The sequence below is a fragment of the Saccopteryx bilineata genome, chromosome 5 (genome assembly GCF_036850765.1).
Source record: "Saccopteryx bilineata isolate mSacBil1 chromosome 5, mSacBil1_pri_phased_curated, whole genome shotgun sequence".
Classification (NCBI taxonomy): domain Eukaryota; kingdom Metazoa; phylum Chordata; class Mammalia; order Chiroptera; family Emballonuridae; genus Saccopteryx; species Saccopteryx bilineata.
Genome location: NC_089494.1, coordinates 265,859,472 through 265,882,764, shown reverse-complemented (window position 1 = coordinate 265,882,764; position 23,293 = coordinate 265,859,472). Strand labels below are relative to the sequence as shown.

At 55.1% G+C, this 23,293-nt stretch overlaps 1 protein-coding gene across 1 annotated transcript; it reads right to left on the bottom strand.

The window, feature by feature from the left end:
- Positions 1-850: 850 nt before the first annotated feature.
- On the bottom strand, positions 851-23,008 carry RNF212 (ring finger protein 212). The gene is made up of 13 exons (XM_066233109.1): positions 22,900-23,008; positions 21,368-21,429; positions 15,678-15,752; positions 11,750-11,806; positions 10,532-10,590; positions 8,870-8,922; positions 8,742-8,788; positions 8,669-8,709; positions 7,550-7,595; positions 6,723-6,786; positions 4,480-4,552; positions 2,995-3,184; positions 851-1,126 (listed from the first exon to the last, which is right to left on the bottom strand). The coding sequence occupies exons 1-13, from the start codon at positions 23,006-23,008 to the stop codon at positions 851-853; spliced, it is 1,152 nt and encodes a 383-aa protein (XP_066089206.1).
- Positions 23,009-23,293: the final 285 nt, after the last annotated feature.

Below are 23,293 nucleotides of genomic sequence, written 5' to 3'. Positions count from 1 at the left end.
GGGACCCGGGTGCGCTGCGGCTGTCACCAGCTGCGCTTAAAGCTCCACTCTGCCACTTTCCAAACATCAACGGCAGCGCGAATCACAGCGAACACCCAGAAGGAACACAGTGCTGCCCGTTTGAAGGAGAACGCCACTGTTTTCTGCGGAGTGTGGTGCTACCACGGCACCCAGAGGATGTCACTCCTCCAGGACGTTACCACGGCACCCAGAGGATGTCACTCCTCCAGGACGTTACCACGGCACCCAGAGGATGTCACTCCTCCAGGACGTTACCACGGCACCCAGAGGATGTCACTCCTCCAGGACGTTCCCTACAGGGCTGTGTGCGACTGTGACATCTGCTGGCTATACACACTTGCCTTCATCTCAAGGATTTTTTTCCTCAAAACTCAGTCGCTTAGCAAAGAGGAACCACAATGAAAATGCTTATGCTCTGGACGTTTCTGGGAGATTTAACATAAGGCATGCGGGGAACTTGGAGGCAGACGGTTGTCTGCACCAAGTCCCGCTCTGCTGGCAACTTCATGTGGCGGTGACACGACCGGGGCCTCCTGTGTCCCTGGGTGAGGGACCTCACCTATGCTGGCAGGTGAGGGGGTGGGCCGACCCTGGAGCTGAACTCTGACGCCCTCGCCTGACTCACCACTGCACAGAGGCTGCAAGAAAACTCACAGGTCCCAGAGGGTGACCTCTGGCGGTCAGTGTAGCAGCTGGACTGCAGCTGGGTCCAGACGCCTGCCACAGTTCTCACGTGAGACGGGGACAGGAAGGTTGCAGATGAGGAACTGAGCTCCTGAGACTACCAGGGAGAGGCTGCCATGGACATCCAGGTCCGGCTCTCTGGTCCTCACACTCCCGTTTGGTCCTGGCACATGGCCGCCTCTAGGCCACTTGCCACGGAGCAGGACAAGGGTGGGACAGCGGGCATGGAGCCCAGCTGCTGGAGCAGCCACATGCCTTGAACCCCCGTGCCAGCAAGAAGGCCGTCACCCACCTCCCAGCACAAGACAGCGGGCAGCTGTAGCCCGGCCTCCCTCTGTGGCCCACACCAGTGGGTCTGCCTGCAGCCCGTGCTCCTGGGAGTTCCCTGCCCGGGCCCCGAGCTGCTGTTTCTGGGCTGACTCTGGGCTCACACACCGGAGGTGGGTCCTGCACAGACACCCTGTTGTCACCATGTGTACAGCAGGGCCCTCGCTGGGGTTTGGATATTTTATTTAATTTTGCCTTTCCAGTGAAAATTAATGAAAAGGAGAAGCAGAAGAGATGTCGCCAATCAGCAGAGCTGGAAGGGCAGTGGCTACACGTGCTGCCTGGTCTCGGTTCCACACCCACCTGGCTCGCACTCGCCGAATGCAGCTCGGTTGTGGAAAAACGACATAAAGAAAGAACATAAACATGTGGCATCAACGTTCGTGTCTAAAAGCAGGTGAGGTGATGGAAGAAACAGTGAGGTTTTAAAACGATGGACTGAGGCTCGGCCCCCGCCAGACGCCGAGCCTCCACCAGTAGGAAGTGCAGCAGTTGGAGGGGAGAGAGGCGGCTTCCTGGCAGCTGTCAGAGGCGCCCCCAAGGAGGAGCAGAGTGGTCCCCACCTCGTCCCTTCGTGGCCCCTCATCTCCCACTGAGCAGGGGTCAGCCCAACGGAAGGCTGGCTGGGGCGCTTCGCAAGGAGCGTGTGTGTACGCGCACAGCACACACCGCTGGGCATTTACAACATTTCAACATTTCTGGGACTGGAATCAACTTAGAACACGTGCACCCACTGAGAAGTTTCTGAACAATGGACTTCACACGCACCTGTCCACTGACCATCGGGGTAGCTGTCCACGTGCCGTGAACAGGGGCTCCTGCAGCCCGAGGGGCTCATCTGGGCCGTGTATCGCGAGCATCGAGTGCAGCCTGCCCTCAGCTTCCTTCCTGCCTGTGACTGCCCGACCCAGGTGATGTAACACACACCCCCCTTTTGACATGTTTCAGGTAACTATGTCATAATGGGTTATCATTAACCCCACAGCCTCTTTTTTAACCCGGTGTGGTTCTGGCCAGTGGGAGGAGAGGGGGTGCAATGCCCTCCCAGCCGTGAGTGAGCATGTCACCTGCCCAGCAGGGGAGAACACGGGACAAAATCCACCTCTGGAGACAGTCCTTGGAACACAGGGTCACACGTGAGTCACAAGCAGCACGCAACAGAACTGGCAGAGACGACAGGTCAGCAGGGCACAGGAGCTGACCGGAGCCACTGGCCACGCCTGCGTGTGGGTCTGTGGGCAGGACTCTGTCACAGGCTCAGGGACTGCAGACCCCCCCCCCAAGAGCTGGGGTCACAACACCTCTGGGCAGATGATGCTCACTGAACTCCCACACCCACAGGGTCAGGAGAGTCTCAGGAATCAGGGGAGCAGGGTTTCAAGCATGTCACAGGCACGCCACCCCAGATAATCAGAAAACCACTTTATTCAACTGCACTGCCGAATCAGAGCGTTGAGAAGAGGCACACAACCCGTCTGCTGCCTCCGGTGGCCCGCGAGGGGGCTGGCTGGAGAGCGCAGGGTGGACACAGCAGCAATGGGTCACCTCTCGAGTGTGACTCCCCTGAGGCTGGCAGACTCTGTGGAAACATAGTCACAAGCAGAGTGACTTGCCTAGCTGCTGCCTCTGCACACACACGGCGCCGTGTGCTCACACACGCACTTTCCAGGGAAGCCGCGGGCACTTGCCTAGCTGCTGCCTCTGCACACACACGGCGCCGTGTGCTCACACACGCACTTTCCAGGGAAGCCGCGGGCACTTGCCTAGCTGCTGCCTCTGCACACACACAGCTCCGTGTGCTCACACACGCACTTTCCAGGGAAGCCGCGGGCACTTGCCTAGCTGCTGCCTCTGCACACACACGGCGCCGTGTGCTCACACACGCACTTTCCAGGGAAGCCGCGGGCACTTGCCTAACTGCTGCCTCTGCACACACACGGCGCCGTGTGCTCACACACGCACTTTCCAGGGAAGCCGCGGGCACTTGCCTAACTGCTGCCTCTGCAGCAGCCCCGAGATGCTGATGGGCGGCCTGGGTGCGGGAGCCAGGGAGCTGGCGAGGCTGGGCAGGCCCCCTCCTCCTGCTCCGCCTGCTGCCTGGGGGCCCAGGCTCTGGGATGACCCCCAGCAGGGGATCTGCAGAGGTGAGAGCCTAGGAGTAAATCCAACCAACAAAATCACCAACACTTCAAATGACCGGCAACATAATTCAAACAGAGGTTATTTTTTAGTTTTAAAGACCATGTGTTGATTTAAAAGCATGTCCCCATGCTGTGCTCGGGCTGACGGTTCCCGGGGGGCAGGGCACACGCAGCGCCCGCCGGCAGTCTCTCACGGGGCCTTCTCTGAGGACCATGCACAGGGCTTGCCATCACCAGGGCCCAGAGCCTGCTCTCCGCAGGTCCTCCCACTGTCCTGTCCTCTGTGCTGATGCCAACAAAAGTCAGGAGCTACAATCAGTGGGCACCGACCAGGATGGCTGGGTCTCCCGGGCGTTGGGGAGGGGTGAGGAAGGCCATCAGTCTTGTCATGGAGCAGGTTGTGGTCAGGCAGTGGTGGGGTTGGCCTTGTGCATCGAGTGCCAGTGTCATGGGTGTGGCACTGGGTGATGCTGGAGGCCACCAGCTGGATGGTGCCAGATGGCCAAGTGTGGACATGGCCTTCGGCATCGGAAGCCAGTAAGGGACTTAGGTGCGGTGAGAGGGGCATGGAGGCCTGCCCTTTGGCTCCAGTTGTGCTTGTGTGGGTAGCAGAGAAATGGGCCCATGTCTAAGACGATGGGCACAGGCCAGTGGATTCTAGTCTGTTCCGGGGTTGGCAAATGGCACCCCACAGGCCAAGCCATCCCCCTGCTTTTGTAAGTAGCTTTAGGGGAACACAGACCTTCCCATTGGCTCCCTGGCCGCCTGCAACTCTGCACAGAACGGCTTGTGGACCCTGCTCTGTCCCTGCAATGAACTGCTGCAGCCACGACAAGGAGTTTCTACTAACAGGGCAATGGCCACAGTTACAGTTTAGCTTCAAAAAAGCAAAACATAAAGCAGACTACACGATACAATCTCAGAACACGTGAAAACATAAAGCAGACTACACGATACAATCTCAGAACACGTGAAAACATAAAGCAGACTACACGATACAATCTCAGAACACGTGAAAACATAAAGCAGACTACACGATACAATCTCAGAACACGTGAAAACATAAAGCAGACTACACGATACAATCTCAGAACACGTGAAAACATAAAGCAGACTACACGATACAATCTCAGAACACGTGAAAACATAAAGCAGACTACACGATACAATCTCAGAACACGTGAAAACAGGTTGAAAAGCAACACACTGAGACGCTAAGAGCATTACTGCTCGTGAGCCGGATGAGCAGGGGTTTGTCTCTCACCTCCCACTTCAGACGTCTGTGGGGAGCTGCCCGGGACCCTACCTGAGAGCCTGTGGCAGGCCGGTTTGACGGGGCGTCAGGTTGAGCTGCTGAGAGCCTTGGCGGGACACGCTGCCTGGGGGCGGGACAAAAGTGTAAATGCGTTGCTGCTTACCTGCTTAGGGAAGAGGAGAGGACAGCACACCTGTGGCTCTGCTGTCCCCACCCATGTCCCCACTGTGCAGGTCCCTGCACACCTCGTGCTCTGCCATCCACACGGCAGGAGCACACAGTCTCACACCCAGTTCTCACCCACTGTGCACTGAGAACTTGCAAGCCCCCAACAAGCGAGCGGCCTGATGTCAACACCCGGGACGGGGCTGCTCAGTCCGACGGGGTCTCAGGCTGACACGAAAGCTCTGGCCGTGGCCTCTTCCTCCACTGCCCGCGGTTGGCTAGGGAGGGACCCCCCGGTGTACAGAGGGCGCTCAATACATGCCTGGAGACCCTCACGCTTCCCTACACTCTGAGTCTCTGATCCTGTCACTCTGAGTCCAGACGCTCTCAGCTCTGAGGAGAAGGTGGGGACAGTGGGGCCCACAGAGGGGCTAAGGTGTCATCTCTACCCAAGCCCCCGGCATTTCTGGGTTTATAAGAAACTTCTTTTGTATGCAAACAGTCTGTTCTATGCTTTAGTGACACCAGATGGCAAATTTGAAGACTGTTTTTTTTAAATACCTGAATTCCTTTAAATCCACATATTGGGGAGTTTTAACAGAAGAAAGGCAGAGTAAGAAGAGAAGACGACAGCTAGGTTTGGCTCCCTGATCAGAGAGGGAGAGTGCCTTTCCTGAGGCTGCACAGTGCTAAGTGGCCCTGGGCTGTGTGGACCCTGGGAGGACACTTGCTGCTGGTGACGCACAGACTGCAGAACAGCTGAGAACCAGCGATGCAAACTGTCTCAGCGGGTTGTGACAATCTGGTTTTAATTTTTTTGTATTTTCTCAGAGTTTGACAACTTGGGGCCTTGCTAGCCCTGGACAAACTGCCCCTTGCAGGGCAGGCTACGACACATGTCTCAGTGGTTTGCCTGTGAGGACCAGCCTGCCTGAAGCCGGTACTCTGGGCCACCCACCCCTTCTGTCTGGTGTCACTCTCTGCCCTGATTCTCGAGGCTGCGCTGACCCCTGGGGACAGCCCCTGCACCCGACACTGCTAGCTAGCACCATGTAAACCAGCCAGGGCCAAACCTGGCCAGCAGGTTCCCACCATCTCACCTTTCCTTCCTGTGAGAGCCTGCCCCGGCCTCACCATGCCCCTCCTCCGGCCCCGTGTGACCGAGGCTTGTCTCCAGGACTTTGTGAGCACAGCCTTCTCCCCCTGGGCAGCCTGTCTCCTGGTCGGCGGGCCTCCCAGCCTGACTGAGCAGACCCTGGTCAGCTGGCCTCCCAGCCCGACTGGACAGACCCTGGTCTGCTGGCCTCCCAGCCTGACTGGACAGACCCTGGTTGGCTGGCCTCCCAGCCTGACTGAGCAGACCCTGGTCTGCTGGCCTCCCAGCCTGACTGAGCAGACCCTGGGCCACCTGGTCCTCAGGCAGACTCTCACGTACTCAGGGGCACAGGGTCCAGGAAGCAGCATCTCATTCGTGCTCCACAGGGATTTGTGGGGTGACTGTGGTCAACGGAGATGAGGAACCTGAGGCCTCAAAAGGTCAACAACTGTGGGGTCACAAGGGCAGTGCTCGGAGGGCCTGCTTGCCTGGGCTCTGTCAGTTGGGGACTCCATGGGTTTGGACTGGGCCATGAGCATGAGGGTCTGCTCCAGAGCAGTAAGTCCATGCTGCTGGTGGGGAGGCGGTGGGGAGGCAGAAAGCCATCCAAGACCCTCTCAAGACTCGGGGCATGATGGAGGGGTCACCCTCAGTGCCCCAGCCCCATAGAAACGGTGGCTCGAGTACTGCCCCTGCCCCATGGGACACTGAGCCCTGGCTGTGATTTCCGCTCAGGAAAACAATGCCACTTGATGCATTTTAGAAAGGTTTTCCTCTGAGACATTCAATCAGAATCATCTGACATCTAAGGTCATTTCATTATCTGGAGCGCGGGAACCTGTCGCCCGTGACACCAGGTGCACAGGCTCCGAGGAGCGGACGAGACCGCCGCCGTGTCACCTGCGCAGAGGCAGGGTGTTCAGAGCCGCTGTGAGCGAGGACAGTGAGTGCCGAGTTCAGGATGACCCTTGGGCACATCCTGATGGACGTGACAGACGTTCCTTTAGGGGTCATGTTATAGGGACCGACTTACCCATGCGTCCGCCCTGAGGTGGACTAATCAGGGAGATCCTGGGTGGGCCGGCCACTAGCTCGGGCTAAGAGTGGAAAAAGAAAACGGGGTAACATTGCCAAGTGCCGCTCAGGAGAGGGAGAGCCTCCTGAGCACTGAGAACATAGCCCCTGGTCAGGCTGACATGCCTGTCTGCCTGCCCCAGGTTTGCCTGGGACACAGCCCATGAGATGGGTGTCCCCCTGCACCCCACTGGGCTCCCTGGCACCCACAGCAGTGAGTGGATGAGGGACTCATTAGGCGCTTCTGAGAAAAAACAAACTTCTTGGCTGACGTCAGAATTTTAAAAATCCTGAGTAAATCCTCACTTTTGGTGCAAAACTGTCACCTGGAAATCCAGGTATTGATGACCAGGCATGGTGCTGCCAGTTGCAGGGGCCCAGTGGCCAGGCCCTGCCCCAGCTGGGCACATGCCAGCGTAGCCAGGCACCCCCCACCCCCGGGATGGGAGCAGCGAGCGACAGAGGCAGCTCCGCCTCTGGACACCTCTGCTAAGTGTGCGTGGGACCTCGGCGGGGTGTGGACACACGAGTGCTGCCCGATGTGAAGCAGGTGCCCTTTCTGGCCGCCACCCCTTCATTTCCACAGCCCACTCTGGCCTCACTCCTGTGGGCCTGCAGATGTCCGGCCACAGGCTCAGCCACATGTCCCCACGCCAGTGTGGCCAGCACAGCCCTGCCTCCTGTGGCAGCCACAGCCAGGAATGAACGGCCATGTCTGTTAGTGCTGAGAAGCATGAGGCACAGACCACCCGGGAAGCACGTAACACGGGGGAACAGAAAACTCACCCTTCTCATGGGGGAGGGCGTGAGGTCAACATCCATGGGCTCCACTCTGCAAACAGACAGCAGGACACACTCCCTGGGCCTGAGACTGAACTGACACCTAGGCATGACGTGCCCGGGACACTCGTCTACCTCTTCCCCGCGCTCATGGGCTGCCAGGCTCAAGACCTGGACCCCGTCACTGCCATCTTCCTCTTAAACTCTTCACTGGCTGCCCACTGTCTGTAAGACCAAACACAACCCACCCAGAACTCGGAGGCCCTGGCTGAGCCCGGGAAGAAGTGCCACGCCCGGGCGCTGGCCCTTGCGCCCTTCTTGCACAGTAGTCCTCCTCTGGGTGCCGTCTGGGGCTTCTCCAAGTCCTGCGTGACTGCCCGGAGTGGCAACATCTCACTGGCTTTCATTAGCACTTGCTGCCTGGCCCCCCCACTGTGCACAGTTAGTGCTCAATAAACATTAGCTTCTTAATTTACTGGCTCAAAGGCTGATAAGGAAACATCACTTGGGCTTCCCACAGGGTGGAAGGGCATGAAGAAAGGAGATGGAGGGAGAGAGGAAGAGAGAGGCAGGGAGGGAAGGAGACATGCAGGGAGGGAGGAAGGGAGTAGAGGGAATCAATTATTTAATCACTTCCTGGCTGCCAGCAAGACACAGGGACCGGGACCAGGATAGCACACCAGGATGCCATCAGGACTTTCTGTGCTGGGTGTGGACCCAAGCCCCAGTATTTCAAGAAAAAAACAGGTGAAGGAGGAATACTCTTCAGGGACCAGCAGCCAGGGAGGGAATGGTCTTAAGTGGGGCCTCTAGCATGGTCCCCATGTCTCCCTGTCCCATGCAGACTTGTTTCTAAGCCGCCCTGGCCATCCGGGTCACAGAAGAGAGTCCAGCCCGAGTCACACGACCAATCTCAAACCAGCCACTAGGCCATGGGGACAGAGCTATGACTGGCCAGCCTGCACCACACCCCAACTGATGAGCAAGAATTTGCGGGGGGGGGGGGGGGGGGCGGAAGCTCCGGTGGGCCTGGGCGAGGCATCGCTGAGCATCAGAATCTGGGGATTTGGAGGGGTGAAAGGATGGCAGGAGAGAAGCAGGGTGTCAAAGAACGACTGGTGCCACCTGTGAATGCTGCCCAGGACCGCCACCAACTCCCAGGCCAGCTCTGCAGACGCACGCACCTTTCAGAGGTGGGGGAGCTGAGGGGCAGGCGCAGCCTTCCGCTGGGCGTGGCTGAGGGAGCTGTGATGAAGCAGCACAGTGTGAGAGAGGCCCACGCCCCCACCCTCAGGCCCGTCCCCTCGCGGGCGTGGCCTCACTTACTTGAAACCGGACTTCTCATCAGGCCCAGAGTTGCGTGCTGGGATGACCTCATGCTAAATAGAGGGAAACAGGTACTAAGTAACCCATAAAAACTTACTTCCCACTAGAAGGGCAGGACTGAGCCAAACGCCCTGCCCAGCCCCGTGCTCCTCGGTCCCTCACTGGCCGCCGGCCCCGCCCACACTCACTGTCTGGCCTGAGGACGCGCACCTGTCACAGGGAAGACCTGCAAGGGGCTGCCTGGCCACAGTGGCAGTGCTGAGGCTCAGCTCCTCTGGAGGGCACTTGCTCCTGCTTCCAAATGGCCATAAAACTGGGCACATGGGAGGGTGTCTCCCCTAAGACAGCGTGGGCACAGAGAACCAGCAGCACAGACACCGGCACTGCAGGGACCAGGCTCAGGCGGACACAGGCAAGGGAGCCCGGCCGGCAGAGTGCAGAGGGGACCCCCACGCAGGACAACACAGCCACTCCAGGCGTGCACAGGACACATCCGTGGGAGGACTCTGCCATGACTGCCACCGGGCCAGAAATGCTCCACCTCGAGGGACAGCCTGGTGATCAGACAGGCGTGGACTCCCAGGGGTCAGGTGCAGGAAGTGAACTGCCCGTGCAGCACAGAAGGGAGCACACAGTAGAAGTGGCCAGAATGTTCTAGAAGTGCTAAGCAGAGCAGTGACATAAAGTTCGATGGAGTGGTAGCAGAGTGGGCATCCGGGCTGTGGCCTGAAGGACACCCACGGGCACCAGGGTGGCCAGCCTATGGCATCATGGTGGAGACAAAGTAACTGGGGACTCAAAGCGACAGCGAAAAGGCAGTGGCTGTAACTTCCAGGATTATGAGACAGGACTGCACAGAGAGAAATGACACGCCAAGGGGGATGAGTAGAAGGGAGTGCCCATACACTGCGGTCTCTATCTCCATGAGACGCACAGCAGGCGGGACGGTCTGGCTCAGGCAGGGAGGTCTCTGCGTGCTCTTGTTCCCTTTAGAAACATTAAAGCCATTTTCGGCTTGGGGACAGCCCTGGGTTGTACCTTCAGAAAGTACCTGTGATGACAACAGCTGGTAGACAGTGTCACCAGCAGGCCCAGCTCCTTCTACAGCCTGCCCCACAATGCATGGGGCGGGGGGCAGTGCCTACACGCACTGTGTGGGTCACCCACACATGCAACCAGCTGGACAGCAGCCCTGCGGGCCACTGACTCTGTGACCTTTAAATAAACATGCAGCCGCCCACATCGCAATTTCAGAATATTCAGCATGTTAAAAAAAACTCAACAGGAAACTGCCGTGTCCGACAGCATTGCACAGGGTTGCACCACCTTAACTGACCAGGCACAGACTGAAAGACCAGTGGCCTGCATCCACCACCCGTGACTGCTACGCTGCTGGGGAAGAGGCACACTCGCTCTCCAGGCGCTGGGTGCTGACTCTGATCCCAGTCCCCCTGCCTCTGGGGGGTCACAGGGACCCCAGAGGAACCACTCACGCTCTTCACTTTTCCTTTTTCGTCTCTGTTGCTTCCCCTGGACTCCCCACCGCACTTCTGCTCTGACAGAAGCCGCTGGAAAACAGAAGTGCTTTCTTCTACCCTCGGTTAGGACGGAGATCTTGGAGGTGGTGAGCAGACACCTCGCTAGGCTCTGAGGAAGACCCACCTTTGCAGCTGTTCCACCTGCAGCGCGGACTTCCTGAGGGACTCTTCCAGCCTGGTGATCTAAACACAACACAGTGACTTCCAGTCACCAGACTGACTGTGCCCAGTGACAGCACAGAGAAGACACGTGGATCCTCTAAACTCGTAATACCCGTGTCAGAGCGCTGAGTCAAATGGCAGCTGCCTCGGCTCTATGGGAGGGCCCAGGGGGCAGACGGGGCTGTGGTCAGGCATGGCAGGCTGGACAGCACTGCGAACACTGCCCACAGCGGCTGGGGCTGGGCAGTGACTCAGGTCCCCTGGCCAATCTCTGGTGCAGACCCACCTCAGGACTGGCTTGGGGCACCTTAGGAGGGAGACGGCAGGTGGCACCAAGAGGCCAGCCAGGCCTAAGGGTCAGTGACACCTCTCCGCCTGCCACGTCCCACGCAGAGAGATGGCAGGGCACAGGATGGACACCAGGCAGCTTCCATATGCAAGGAGGTGGCCACAGAATCTGTGGGATCTGTGGCTTCAAATCCTGGCCGCTTCTCCTACTTACTCCACAACCTTCAAGGTTTTTTATTTTTATTTTAAACTACGTTTATTACAAATAAACATGCTCTGGTCAGGTGTTTAGTTGGTTAGAGTGTCACCCCAATATGGCAAGATTGGAGTTCCAAACACAGTCAAGGCACATACAAGATACAACCAATGAAAGCATAAACAAGTGGAACAACAAACCTAACATCAATAAATACAAATGAAAAAAAAAAGAAAAACGTAAAAATAAAAACAAGCACAATGGAATGATTGAATAGAAAAGCATCTAAACAGCCCTAAAGGCCCTGACCTCACTCCCAGCCAGGTGAGGAGGAGGGCCCAGGGGGTGTGTCTTGTGGACGATGGTCCCAGGCCATGACAGCCCACTCCACCCTCTCCCACCTCCTCTCTCTGGTCACCTGTCCCTCCTGGAGGCCTTGCTCTGAGTCAGCTGAAGCTCCCAGGAGGGACTGCTCTCCCTGAAGCTTTATTTTCCTACCTTTAGTTTACAAAGTGAGGAAGGAGGATGTCTGTCAGGCAGGGAAGCGGGCATTTTGACAGGAGCCAGGCAACGGGCTGAAGGTCTGCAGGACAGATGTCCCTACCAGCCCTCCACCTTGAGACAGGGTGTAGGGTCACGAGTGTGACATGAAGTCACGAGGTCGCCACCTTGAGGTGGCACGGCGATGGGATTTACCTTTTCTCTGTAGAAGGCCAGCAGTCTCTTCCTGTGTTTTTCTTGAAATTCTGAAATCTGAGGAGATAACACAAGTCAGCTGCTGACCGTGGGACACGGCCACACTGTTCGTTCCGCCAGACACGCTCTGGCCTGCCTGCACGCCCCGATGGGGGGCACTGCCTGTGCTGTGTGGACTGCAGTCTGTGCGATGCCCTCACACAGGGGAGCACGTCCCACTGAGGGCACTGTCCCCTCCCACGTGGCAAGCCCCACGCAGGCCCTTTGGCAATAGCGACGAGATCACGCTGGCCTCCTGACCCCACGGCACCAAGCAGGGACACCCTGACACTGCTCTGCAGGCCCTGGCCGGGTGGGCGGGGTGCAGCCGGGGTAGAGACACCAAGGGATTCTGGGAGCCAGTGACCGAGTCTGGGCTGCCTGCTGCATCTGCCAGGCAGGTGAGCCCACCTTGCACGCGGTCTGGTCTGCGCTCCCGAGTGCGCCCCAACTGCGCTGACTCAGGGACGGAGCTGCTGTTTCACGTCAGGGACGTCTCCCCAGGAGGGAACGAGAAGGCCTCTCTGTGTCAAGGAGAGTGGCCAGCCGCAGCAGGCCTCCAGTGCTTCCGTGGTCGTAGCCATCTCCAGAAGACGGGCCTGCGGTCAAAGCGACCAACAGCCCCTCACACTGGCTGGCCCGCTGGCTCCTGCACCCCCTGAGGGATTCGGAGGGTTGATGGACACAGGGCTGAATGCAGGGCAGGCCCAGGCTCACCATGTGGCCTCCGCCCGGCTTTACGCTCCTTTTTTTTTTTTTTTTTTGTATTTTTCTGAAGCTGGAAACGGGGAGAGACAGTCAGACAGACTCCAGCATGCGCCCAACCGGAATCCACCCGCCATGCCCACTAGGGGCAACACTCTGCCCACCAGGAGGCGATGCTCTGCCCCTCTGGTACGTCGCTCTGCCGTGACAAGAGCCACTCCAGCGCCTGGGGCAGAGGCCAAGGAGCCATCCCCAGCGCCCGGGCCATCTTTGCTCCAATAGAGCCTTGGCTGCGGGAGGGGAAGAGAGAGACAGAGAGGAAGGAGGGGGGCGGGGTGGAGAAGCAAATGGGCGCTTCTCCTATGTGCCCTGGCCGGGAATCGAACCCGGGTCCCCCGCATGCCAGGCCGACGCTCTACCGCTGAGCCAACCAGCCAGGGCCCCGGCTTTACGCTCTTAAAGTTACTGAGGAACCCAGTGAGCTTTGTTTACATGGGTTTTATCTGTCAGTGTTTACCCCACTAGAAATTAATACTGAGAAAAAATTTTAATATACTTTTATTTATTTTTTACAGGGACAGAGAAAGTCAGAGAGAGGGATAGACAAGGACGGACAGACAGGAATGGAGAGATGAGAAGCATCAATCATTAGTTTTTTGTTGAGCATTGCAACACCTTAGTTGTTCATTGATTGCTTTTTCATATGTGCCTTGACCGCGGGCCTTCAGCAGACAGAGTAACCCCTTGCTCGAGCCAGCGACCTTGGGTCCAAGCTGGTGAGCTTTTGCTCAAACCAGATGAGCCCGCATTCAGGCTGGCGACCTCAGGGTCTTGAACCTGGGTCCTCTGCATCCCAGTCTGATGCTCTATCCACTGCGCCACCGCCTGGTCAGGCTATATTTTTATTTTAAAATAACAACACACCCACCATGTTGAAATAAATGAGCTGCAACCCCTCATCTCTTGAGACCTCTGGAAATCCCACCTGGCGCCTGTGACAGAGGAGATGTGTGACAGAGGCGCCTGTGACAGAGGAGGTGTGACCTAAAGCATGGAGGGAGGTCACTCACCAGCTAGCCGCCTCCACGTCCTTTTTTTCCACCCCTGCGTGGGACACATGGTCTGAGATGGAGGACAGTCACCCTGTCACCCTGCCTTCTGAGGCTACACAAGGCTCTGCGGGCTGTGTGAAGTGCCTCGTCCTTGGCAAGAATGTTTCAGGCGTAGGGCTGCCTGGGGTTCTGGGTGTTGTGGGGAAAGGCCTCCCAGTTCATGAACACGTGTAGTTTCTGGGCCCTGGGGGACCTGGCCTGCGAGAGGGACCCACCGCGAATGTGGCAATGAAGTCGACCCACATCCCTGGCTGGCTCTTGCCTACTCTGTGTCCTGGGGCATCCATGTGTACCCCTGGGGAGCCTTCAGGATGATGGGGGACAGCCGTGACATTGTGGGCACTGAGCCAGAGAGCAGCCTCCCAGAGGAGGGGACTCGCTGACCATGGTCTTCACGATGGCTGCTGAGAACGGCTGGGTGAACAGTGGAGAGCAGCCTCCCAGAGGAGGGGACTCGCTGACCATGGTCTTCAAGATGGCTGCTGAGAACGGCTGGGTGAACAGTGGAAAGCAGCCTCCCAGAGGAGGGGATTAGCTGACCATGGTCTTCAAGACGGCTGCTGAGAACGGCTGGGTGAACAGTGGAGAGCAGCCTCCCAGAGGAGGGGATTAGCTGACCATGGTCTTCAAGATGGCTGCTGAGAACAGCTGGGTGAACAGTGGAGAGCAGCCTCCCAGAGGAGGGGACTCACTGACCATGGTCTTCACGATGGCTGCTGAGAACGGCTGGGTGAACAGTGGAGAGCAGCCTCCCAGAGGAGGGGATTCACTGACCATGGTCTTCACGATGGCTGCTGAGAACGGCTGGGTGAACAGTGGAGAGCAGCCTCCCAGAGGAGGGGATTCACTGACCATGGTCTTCACAATGGCTGCTGAGAACGGCTGGGTGAACAATGGAGAGCAGCCTCCCAGAGGAGGGGACTCACTGACCATGGTCTTCAAGATGGCTGCTGAGAACGGCTGGGTGAACAGTGGAGAGCAGCCTCCCAGAGGAGGGGATTAGCTGACCATGGTCTTCAAGACGGCTGCTGAGAACGGCTGGGTGAACAGTGGAGAGCAGCCTCCCAGAGGAGGGGATTAGCTGACCATGGTCTTCAAGATGGCTGCTGAGAACAGCTGGGTGAACAGTGGAGAGCAGCCTCCCAGAGGAGGGGACTCACTGACCATGGTCTTCACGATGGCTGCTGAGAACGGCTGGGTGAACAGTGGAGAGCAGCCTCCCAGAGGAGGGGATTCACTGACCATGGTCTTCACGATGGCTGCTGAGAACGGCTGGGTGAACAGTGGAGAGCAGCCTCCCAGAGGAGGGGATTCACTGACCATGGTCTTCACAATGGCTGCTGAGAACGGCTGGGTGAACAATGGAGAGCAGCCTCCCAGAGGAGGGGATTCACTGACCATGGTCTTCAAGATGGCTGCTGAGAACGGCTGGGTGAACAGTGGAGAGCAGCCTCCCAGAGGAGGGGACTCGCTGACCATGGTCTTCAAGATGGCTGCTGAGAACGGCTGGGTGAACAGTGCTGACCTCGGCCTGCTGCTTAGCCTCACTGGGGAGGGGCAGGTGGGAGGCACCAACAGCAGGGGCAGCACCATCAGCAGGAAGAGAAGGTAGGACGGGCGGGTGGAGGAAGGGTTCAGTCTGGTGACCGCAGGCTGTCCAGGGATACACAGATCAGACACGTGGTAGAGCTAGGGAAGGCGCGGATCCACAGCCTCAGAGCTGGGGTAGCGGAGTCTGCCGGCGTCAAACACTGCAGCCCAGTGACCAAGAGCCCTGTCCAAACCCAACAGTCTAAAATCTGTACTCAGCTTGTGAGGGTCAGCCAGGCGTCCTGACCAAATGACACCTCATCTCAGCAGCAACAGGACAGGGACAGCAGAGAGGCACTAACGGTGTCCTTACAGTGAACACAGTGCAAGGGCAGAAGGTACCCCCCCCCCCCACTCCAGAGCCCCTGGGATCTGCTCTCCAGGGTGAGAGACCACTGACCCTGGATTAACCTAAAACTGGCTCCCAGAGCTGACGAGCACACGGCACGACTCCACGAAGAAAGCGCCACATCCACACTCACCTGGGAGGTCTCTCTGGAGTACTTCTTGCACAGACTATCTATGCCCAGGAAGAGCTCCTGGATACTTGCTTCCGTCTGGAAGAGAAAGAGAGTGACTGTCCCCACTTGCTGCCTCTGACACATGCTCACGGCCACAAGTGCGAAAGCAGACTGAAGATCCAGAATGCATTGCAGGGTCCAGCGCTTCCCTGACCATCTCCAAAAGGTACTGGGGCATCTGCCTCCTGGCTGCCCGGGGCTGTGGGTGAGGGCAGTGCCACAGCCTCCGAGGATAGAAGGGCAGCATGCCGGCGGCTGGCAGAGCCCTCTGGGCCACACGCCCTTGTCTGTCAGGTGAGACCCAGGCCTGCTGGGAAGGGCTCTCACTGAAGGTTAAAAAAGTCCACAGTAAAAGCTAAGCTCAGCCTGACCTGTGGTGGCGCAGTGGATAAAGCGTCGACCTGGAAATACTGAGGTCGCCGGTTCGAAACCCTGGGCTTGCCTGGTCAAGGCACATATGGGAGTTGATGCTTCCTGCTCCTCTCCCCTTCTCTCTCTGTCTCTCTCCTCTCTCTCCCTCTCTCCTTTCTAAAATGAATAAATTTAAAAAAAATTAAAAAAAAAAAAAAAAAAAAAGCTAAGCTCAAAGGAAACCCTGCTCTGAGAGGTGCAGAATTCTCTCTAGACCTGAGAGAGATGCCACGTGGGGCGTACGGACAGCGGGTCCCTGGACCTGACCACTGCCAGTCACAGACAGCGTGGACTACTCTCCATGGATAGAGACCTTGAGTGGACAGAGATGGCAGTGACTTCACTGGACACCTTGACTGGACAAAGACCCCCCCATTAGACAGAGACCTGATGGATTGGGTGTGTGGAGCAGAGGCCAAGAGCTGCCACTCTAATGACCAAGTCCCTGGACAGATTGTCGAGTGTCCCTGAAGCTCAGCAGGGTACTACCCGGGAAGCCAAACTGTGAAAAACCAAGCAAACAGGGAGTGATGTTATCCAAGCCATAGACGGCATTCATTTTCAATAAAGAATTAAAGCCCAGTGAAAATATGCATCACAATGAAGGCAGAGAGAGGCCCTCTGGAGAACTGTCACCAACAGGCCTCACTCAAGGACAAGACAAAAGGAACTCCCCTGAGGTGAAAAGCGACCCTCAGGGGCGGTAAGGGAGCCTGGAAACAGGCGAAGGGCGGAAGGAAGGGGACTGTGGGAACCCGGGCTCCTTTGTCTGGAGCCGTGATATCTGTGTGGTTTTCATTTCCCTACAGAGAGAACAGGAGACACAGTAACGCTAGGAGTCAAGGTGGGAAGGAGATAATCAAGGTGGAATTCCAGCCTCGGAGGGGCGGCACTGTCGGGAGAACCTGGGCCACGTCGGGCTCTAACAGGCAGGAGCACAAGCTGTGATCTCTGGGGCACACACACCAGTGCTGCCGCGAGCTCGTGAAGAATTCATTGACTTACGCGCTTCTAATCTGTGCGCTTTTCTGTATTATATTTCAACAAAGGTGAGTAAAAGTGATCACCAAAATCTCCAACTATTTCTGTATTTTTATTTATTGATCTTAGTGAGAGAGGAAGGGAGAGAGAGAGATACAGGAACATCAAAGTATTTCGTATGCGCCCTGTCCGGGGATCACACTGGCAACCTCTGTACTTCAGGGCAATGCTCCAACCAACCAAGCCATCTGGCCAGGGCCCCAGGCATTTCTGAATTAATCAATATACACATGGGTCGCAGAGTAATTGAGTAGAAATCTGAAGTTATTCTGAGGTGAAGATGATAAAAACAGCATAGGAAAGGATGAGCACAGAGGAGCTACGGCCCTGTGGTGCACATGTCAGGAGGAAAAGCTTAGAAAGTCAATGCTAAGCACCCATCTTAAAGAACAAACTAAACCAAAGAAAAAGAAGACAAGATGATAAGGAGAACTCAGAAAACAGAGAACCAATTTAAGATAAACAGCGCCAAAAGTTAGTTCTTCAAAAATACTAACAAAAGTCAATAAACCCATGCCAAGACTGTTCAAGGAGAAAGAGAAGACAGAATAACCACTCTTCACGTGAAAAACAATCATCATTACGGATCTCAGCGACACTAAAAATACCGAGAACTGCAAACACGTTCAGATGAAGTATACAAGTCCTAGAAAAATACAACTTACTTAAGCTGACCGGAGAAAAATTAGAAACTCTGAATTTCTAAAAAAAGAAATTAAATCCCTAGTTAAAAACCTTCCTGTCAAAACCCTCCTAGGTTCAGATAGTGTCACTTGTGAATTCTACCACACATTTTACAAATAGCCCTAGTCTCCCAAATGAGAGAATGAGCAGAAGCTCCTGTTTTCATGAGGCCCACCCAACCCGATTCACCCAAACCTGGGAAGGACACAGAAGAGAGGGGACCAGAGCCAGGTCGCACATGGACACAGGTGCAAAACATGCAGCTCATCTCAACACACGCGCTAGGTTGCCTTACACCAGGTCAGATCTGTTCCTGGGAGCCAGCGTGGATTTAGAATTCTAAAAATAAGCGCCATTCACCACACTCACAAAATAAAGTGGGAAAATCAACTGATAATCCCAACAGTGACAGAAAAGCCATCGGATAAAATTCAACGCTGTTCACAATAAAAAGCCTTCGCAGAGAAACCTACAGCACACACAGCACTTCAGGAAAACGCTGCCATCCACCCTGAAGTCAGGGGAGACAGAAGCCACCTGTGGTCGCCCCTGTCTCTACTTCGCACTGTACCAGAGTCCAGGCCGACTCAGGAGAGAGAAACGCAGGAGGACAGCAGCAAACATTCAGAGACCGTGACTGTGTCTGGAGTCTGGAAAAACCTGCAGCTAAGCCAACAGAGTTATCAGGTGAATTTAGCAAGGTCGCCAGACTTACGTTCATAGACAAAAATCAATTGCGTTTCTCACATCCGCACGGGGAGGTGCAACCCCCCACACAGAAACTGGAAGTCATCCCTGAGAGGCCAGGGCCTGTCCTAGTAAATGGAGGCATGAGCCGTGTTCACAGACGGGAAGAGCCAGTATTACAGCAGTGTCAGTTTTACCTACATTATTGACTAAGTGCAAACCCACTAAAAATCCCAACGGGATTTTGTGTGTGAGAACTGACAACTTGATTTCAAAATTCACTTGGAAGGCTGACATGGTCTAATTGGTGTGACAGCTCCCCAACCTCAGGGACTTCACCGGGCGGGGTGGGGGCATTTTTCTTGCCCGTGCTTGCTAGGGGGTCTTCCACAGGGACCAGCCTCCGGCCAGCAGCTTGGCTCTGTTGGGTTCCTCAGCATCCAGCTGCCAGAGGAGATGGGGAGGGTGAAGACTGTCTGGGAGGCTGTTTTGGAGGCTGGGCCCCGACTGACATTTCTCATGGGAAGCCTGTGGGGTGACTGAGTCTAGGTTATGTGCCCAGGAAGAAAGGGGGCAGGGCTGAAGACAGACCCCTAGAGCTAGGCTAGCCTGCCATTCTGGTCACTGGCGTCCACTTGTCTTTTCCCTACACAGAAAAGTCACCCCCACTGTGGAACACCCAAAATACCCCAGTCACTGCATCAGCACCACTGCCCGGGAACTCAGTGGTCCTCTTCTTTAGGTCCTGATTGGGTCTACAACTTATGAACTCAGCCCATCCCCACCATGACCAAAGTCTAATGGGGAGGGGGAGGGGGAGGGGACTGGGTCAGAACAACTGAATCAACCTCTAGTAGCAAGAGGGAAGGCGGGAGGACACAGTAGTCATGAGGGCCCTGCAGGCAGGGGTCCTGGGGCACCTACCCTGGGCTGCCTTGATAGCATGCTAGCTACTGCCATCCAAGGGACACCCCCCTGCCCTGTCTCTAGCCCCTGGTCCTGACTGCTGGGGGTTCTTTCTTATCTGTGGCTCCCCATGGCCCCAGGTGAAGTGGGCCTGAGGAAGTGTGCCCTGATCACTTAAGAACTTTTCAGGTGTTAACCTCTGACCACTAGGAGTCCAGAAGCCACTGGCTCCTCCATTGTGGGACTTTACCCCCTCACTGCAGCTATCCCTTCTGGAAATCTGGGGAGAACCAACCAGAGCACCTGTACCAGAGGCCTGTCCCCGGTCCCTCTGAGCTCCTGTCACCACTGCTCTGTTTCCTTGTCACCCACCACCTGACAGATAAGGTGGTGTGATACTTTGTAATGACACACAAATCAACAAACACATGTATGACATGGGGCGGCCACTCTGTAGAGCCAAAGAAGTGGGTGCAGGCAGAGTAAGAGCCAGAGGGGTGCTTCCCACGCAGGACCCAGGGAAGCCTGTCACAAAGCACTTCGTTTGAATAAAGAAGACCACTCAGAATAGAAGCTGCAAGGGGCACTGTATTTAGCAAGAATAAGTGTTGTTTTGTGAAACTCCGCTCACGTATGTGCACACACATGCAAATGCACACGCTGGCATCAAAACAAAGAAGCCATTGCCACAAAGAACTGGGGCAGGGATCAGGGCCTGGTTCCCAGATGAGCAGTGGCAGGTCAGAGTTGCTGGCCTGGGGACGAAGTGTCCACCAGAGGCAAGGCTACAGAGCTATGTGCAGGAAGGGCTTGAGTTTTACTCCTGGAAAGCTGGAACTCATGACCCACATTTAAGCAGACCCCCTGGACGCAGGGTATCCTTGCTTTCCCACTTCTAAAAATTTATGCTACAGAAACATTCTTTTAAGTATGCAGAGATACTGGTAAAAAATGTCCACTGTAGGCTTGTTTGAAATAGTGAAAAATCTGAAAAACAAAACAAAAACCCAAAGGTTTATCAGTAGGAAATATTGAAAGGCTACGCAATCATCTGCAGTGCCCAGAATATGTCAACGGAAAAAACACCATTTTTGTAAGAAGACAAATCACAGTGGCACACACACAGCAGGTGCTCCTCTCCTGGCTGCTGTTTTTGCAAAATAGTATCTGAGGAGTTCACATCCTCCACTATAATCTTCTGTATCATCTGCATAATGTGTAACTTTGCTTTATATTTGTAATCAGGAAAAAAAATTCTTACAGATTGAAATATCAGATCAAATACACATCTTGAAGCCTCAGTATAAAAGAATAATTATTTGTAACTAAATTTAAATCAAACAAGTCAAAATGATGTGTTTTTTGTTTGTTTGTTTGTTTTTAGGAGAAGAGCAGGAAGCATCAACTCCCATATGTGCCTTGACCAGGTAATCCCAGGGTTTTGAACCGGTGACCTCAGCATTCCAGGTCGACGCTTTATCCACTGTGCCACCACAGGTCAGGCCAAAATGATGTATTTTATAGAGAGAACAAAAAGCATTGTTTTAGCCCTACTGCAATAGTAATCAATTTTAAACCTACTTTCCTCCAATCCTCTTAATTAGTAGGACCCCTATGAAAAACCAAACCCTATCACCTTTTTAAAGAGCTTGTATTGTACTGAAGAAATCTATTCGACACATTTTTATTTCCAGGAACATGGTACAGAAAACTTACAAACAGGCCAATCTACAGTTGGTTGTATGAGATATTTGAAACCAGATCCTAATTATACTTTGATTACTCAGAAATCCTGTAAAATCTTCTAGTTAACCTAACAAAACGAACAGAAATTTTAGACACCATAAATGACTAAAAATGGTATCTCGAATTTAAAGGGAAACACTGTGAGCAATATTCAGATACTACAGATTTCAACATACCTGTCTTGAAAGTAAAACTGTATGACAAGAAACTTTACAAATCAAGCATTCATCCTTTTTACCTATAGAAGAAAAGCAAATGTTATATTGTTGTGAGTAATGCTTTTCAACACATATAAATACAGACTTTATAATACTTCTTTAAAAAAACATACAGAATTATAGCGTTTATATTTTTTTCACTTTCAAACAGTGGATGACACTGTAGGCATGGATGTAGCTGAAGATTTCTACAACTAACAATCTTTTTTTCCTGTTTTGTAAATATGCCCTCAGTGACTATAAAGATCAGTAATACTTAAACTTTTCAATCCCAGATATTTCTTACAATTTTATACGAACATCTTCATTTGAAAAGAACTCCTCCCATTCCACCCAACAGATAAAATAAGTTTTGTTCTGTGCCCTTGGCCTTACTTCTACAACACCAAGGACAGCTTGTGCATCGACTCACTGCATACATATTTTATAAGTCTGTACTGAGCTCCTACAACCTGAATGGCAGTGCTAGCACCTAAGAACGAAAGCTTGTGTCCCAACTGCTAGCAGCGAGCTAACGCTCTGCCTGTGTTTCTCTTCTCTGTGCTCCAAATCCACTGACTCTAGCACAGGGGTCCCCAAACTACGGCCCACGGGCCACATGCGGCCCCCTGAGGCCATTTATCCGGCCCCGCCGCACTTCTGGAAGGGTACCTCTTTCATTGGTGGTCAGTGAGAGGAGCATAGTTCCCATTGAAATATTGGTCAGTTTGTTGATTTAAATTTACTTGTTCTTTATTTTAAATACTGTATTTGTTCCCGTTTTGTTTTTTTACTTTAAAATAAGATATATGCAGTGTGCATAGGAATTTGTTCACAGGTTTTTTTTATAGTCCGGCCCTCCAACGGTCTGAGAGACAGTGAACTGGCCCCCTGTGTAAAAAGTTTGGGGACCCCTGCTCTAGCACTTATTTAACCACGTTCTCCGCTGAAATTCCAGTTCCACCTGCGCGTGCCTGTGCTAACATCCCTCTGCACGTGCTCGTCAGGGGCGTCTTCAGGACCCTCGGGTTCAGCAGGCCTGTGGGCCGGGCCCCACTCCACTCCCCCACCAGTTTCGCTTCTTCACCCAGCACCCAAAGCCCAAGCCCACTCACTGCGCCCCAGCCCCGCATCCCTTGTCCCCGGGGGGCATCACACGTGGCACATACCCGGCTGGGCTGTTGCTGTCCCTTGTCCTGGTCCCATACAGCCAGACTCAGGACAGCCACTACCCAGCTGAGAAGTGGATCTCAACACCGCCAGCTCTGCAGCCCTGCGGGGCGCCCCCCACTCTTCCTGCATGTCCCCTTCTTCTTTCACGGGGTTCACACGAACTGAGACGAGAGGGACTGGCCTCAGTGTCCCGGCCTGTCCCCATTCCGGAGCCCAGTTCCCCTGCCTTTCCTCTCAGTCCTGGGGGTTGCCTCGCCCTTCCCCCCTCCGCCCAGCTTCCTGGGACCCCCACAGACATCTGAAGTCCAGCTGCCCAGTGTCCCCGCTGCCCCGCCCACCTTTGCTCAGGCAGTGCTCGCAGTACACGTGGCCACAGCTAGTCAGGCTGAAGCGCGACGTCCGGCAAGGCGGTTGGAAGCAGCGATTACAGAACACCCAGCTGGCCATGCCTCGCGTCTGTCACAGTCCCCGCGACACCCACGCCACGCACCACGCCACGCCCACGCGAGGCGGTGACCAGGCCCCTGGCGTCGGCCCCAGGGCAGGACTCTGCGCCTGCGCCTCAGGAGGACAACTTTGCGCCTGCGCACACTGTTGAGCACAGGTTCCGCGCCTGCGCACCAGAGAGCGGACGCTCCCGCCAAAACGCTGGTTGGATGTTGCCGGTGGGCAGGCGCGCAGCGTGAGTCGCGCCGCCCCGCAGGCTGCTTTGCATGCCGGTCGGAGGAGAGG

Coding starts and splice junctions, on each gene's coding strand:
- RNF212 (XM_066233109.1), bottom strand. CDS start 23,008: ATGGCCAGCTGGGTGTTCTGTAATCGCTGCTTCCAACCGCCTTGCCGG. Junction 8,923..10,531: donor CAGGTGGAACAGCTGCAAAG/GTGGGTCTTCCT, acceptor CCCTCTATTTAG/CATGAGGTCATCCCAGCACG. Junction 4,553..6,722: donor ACCTCAGGGCGGACGCATGG/GTAAGTCGGTCC, acceptor TCCCGCCCCCAG/GCAGCGTGTCCCGCCAAGGC.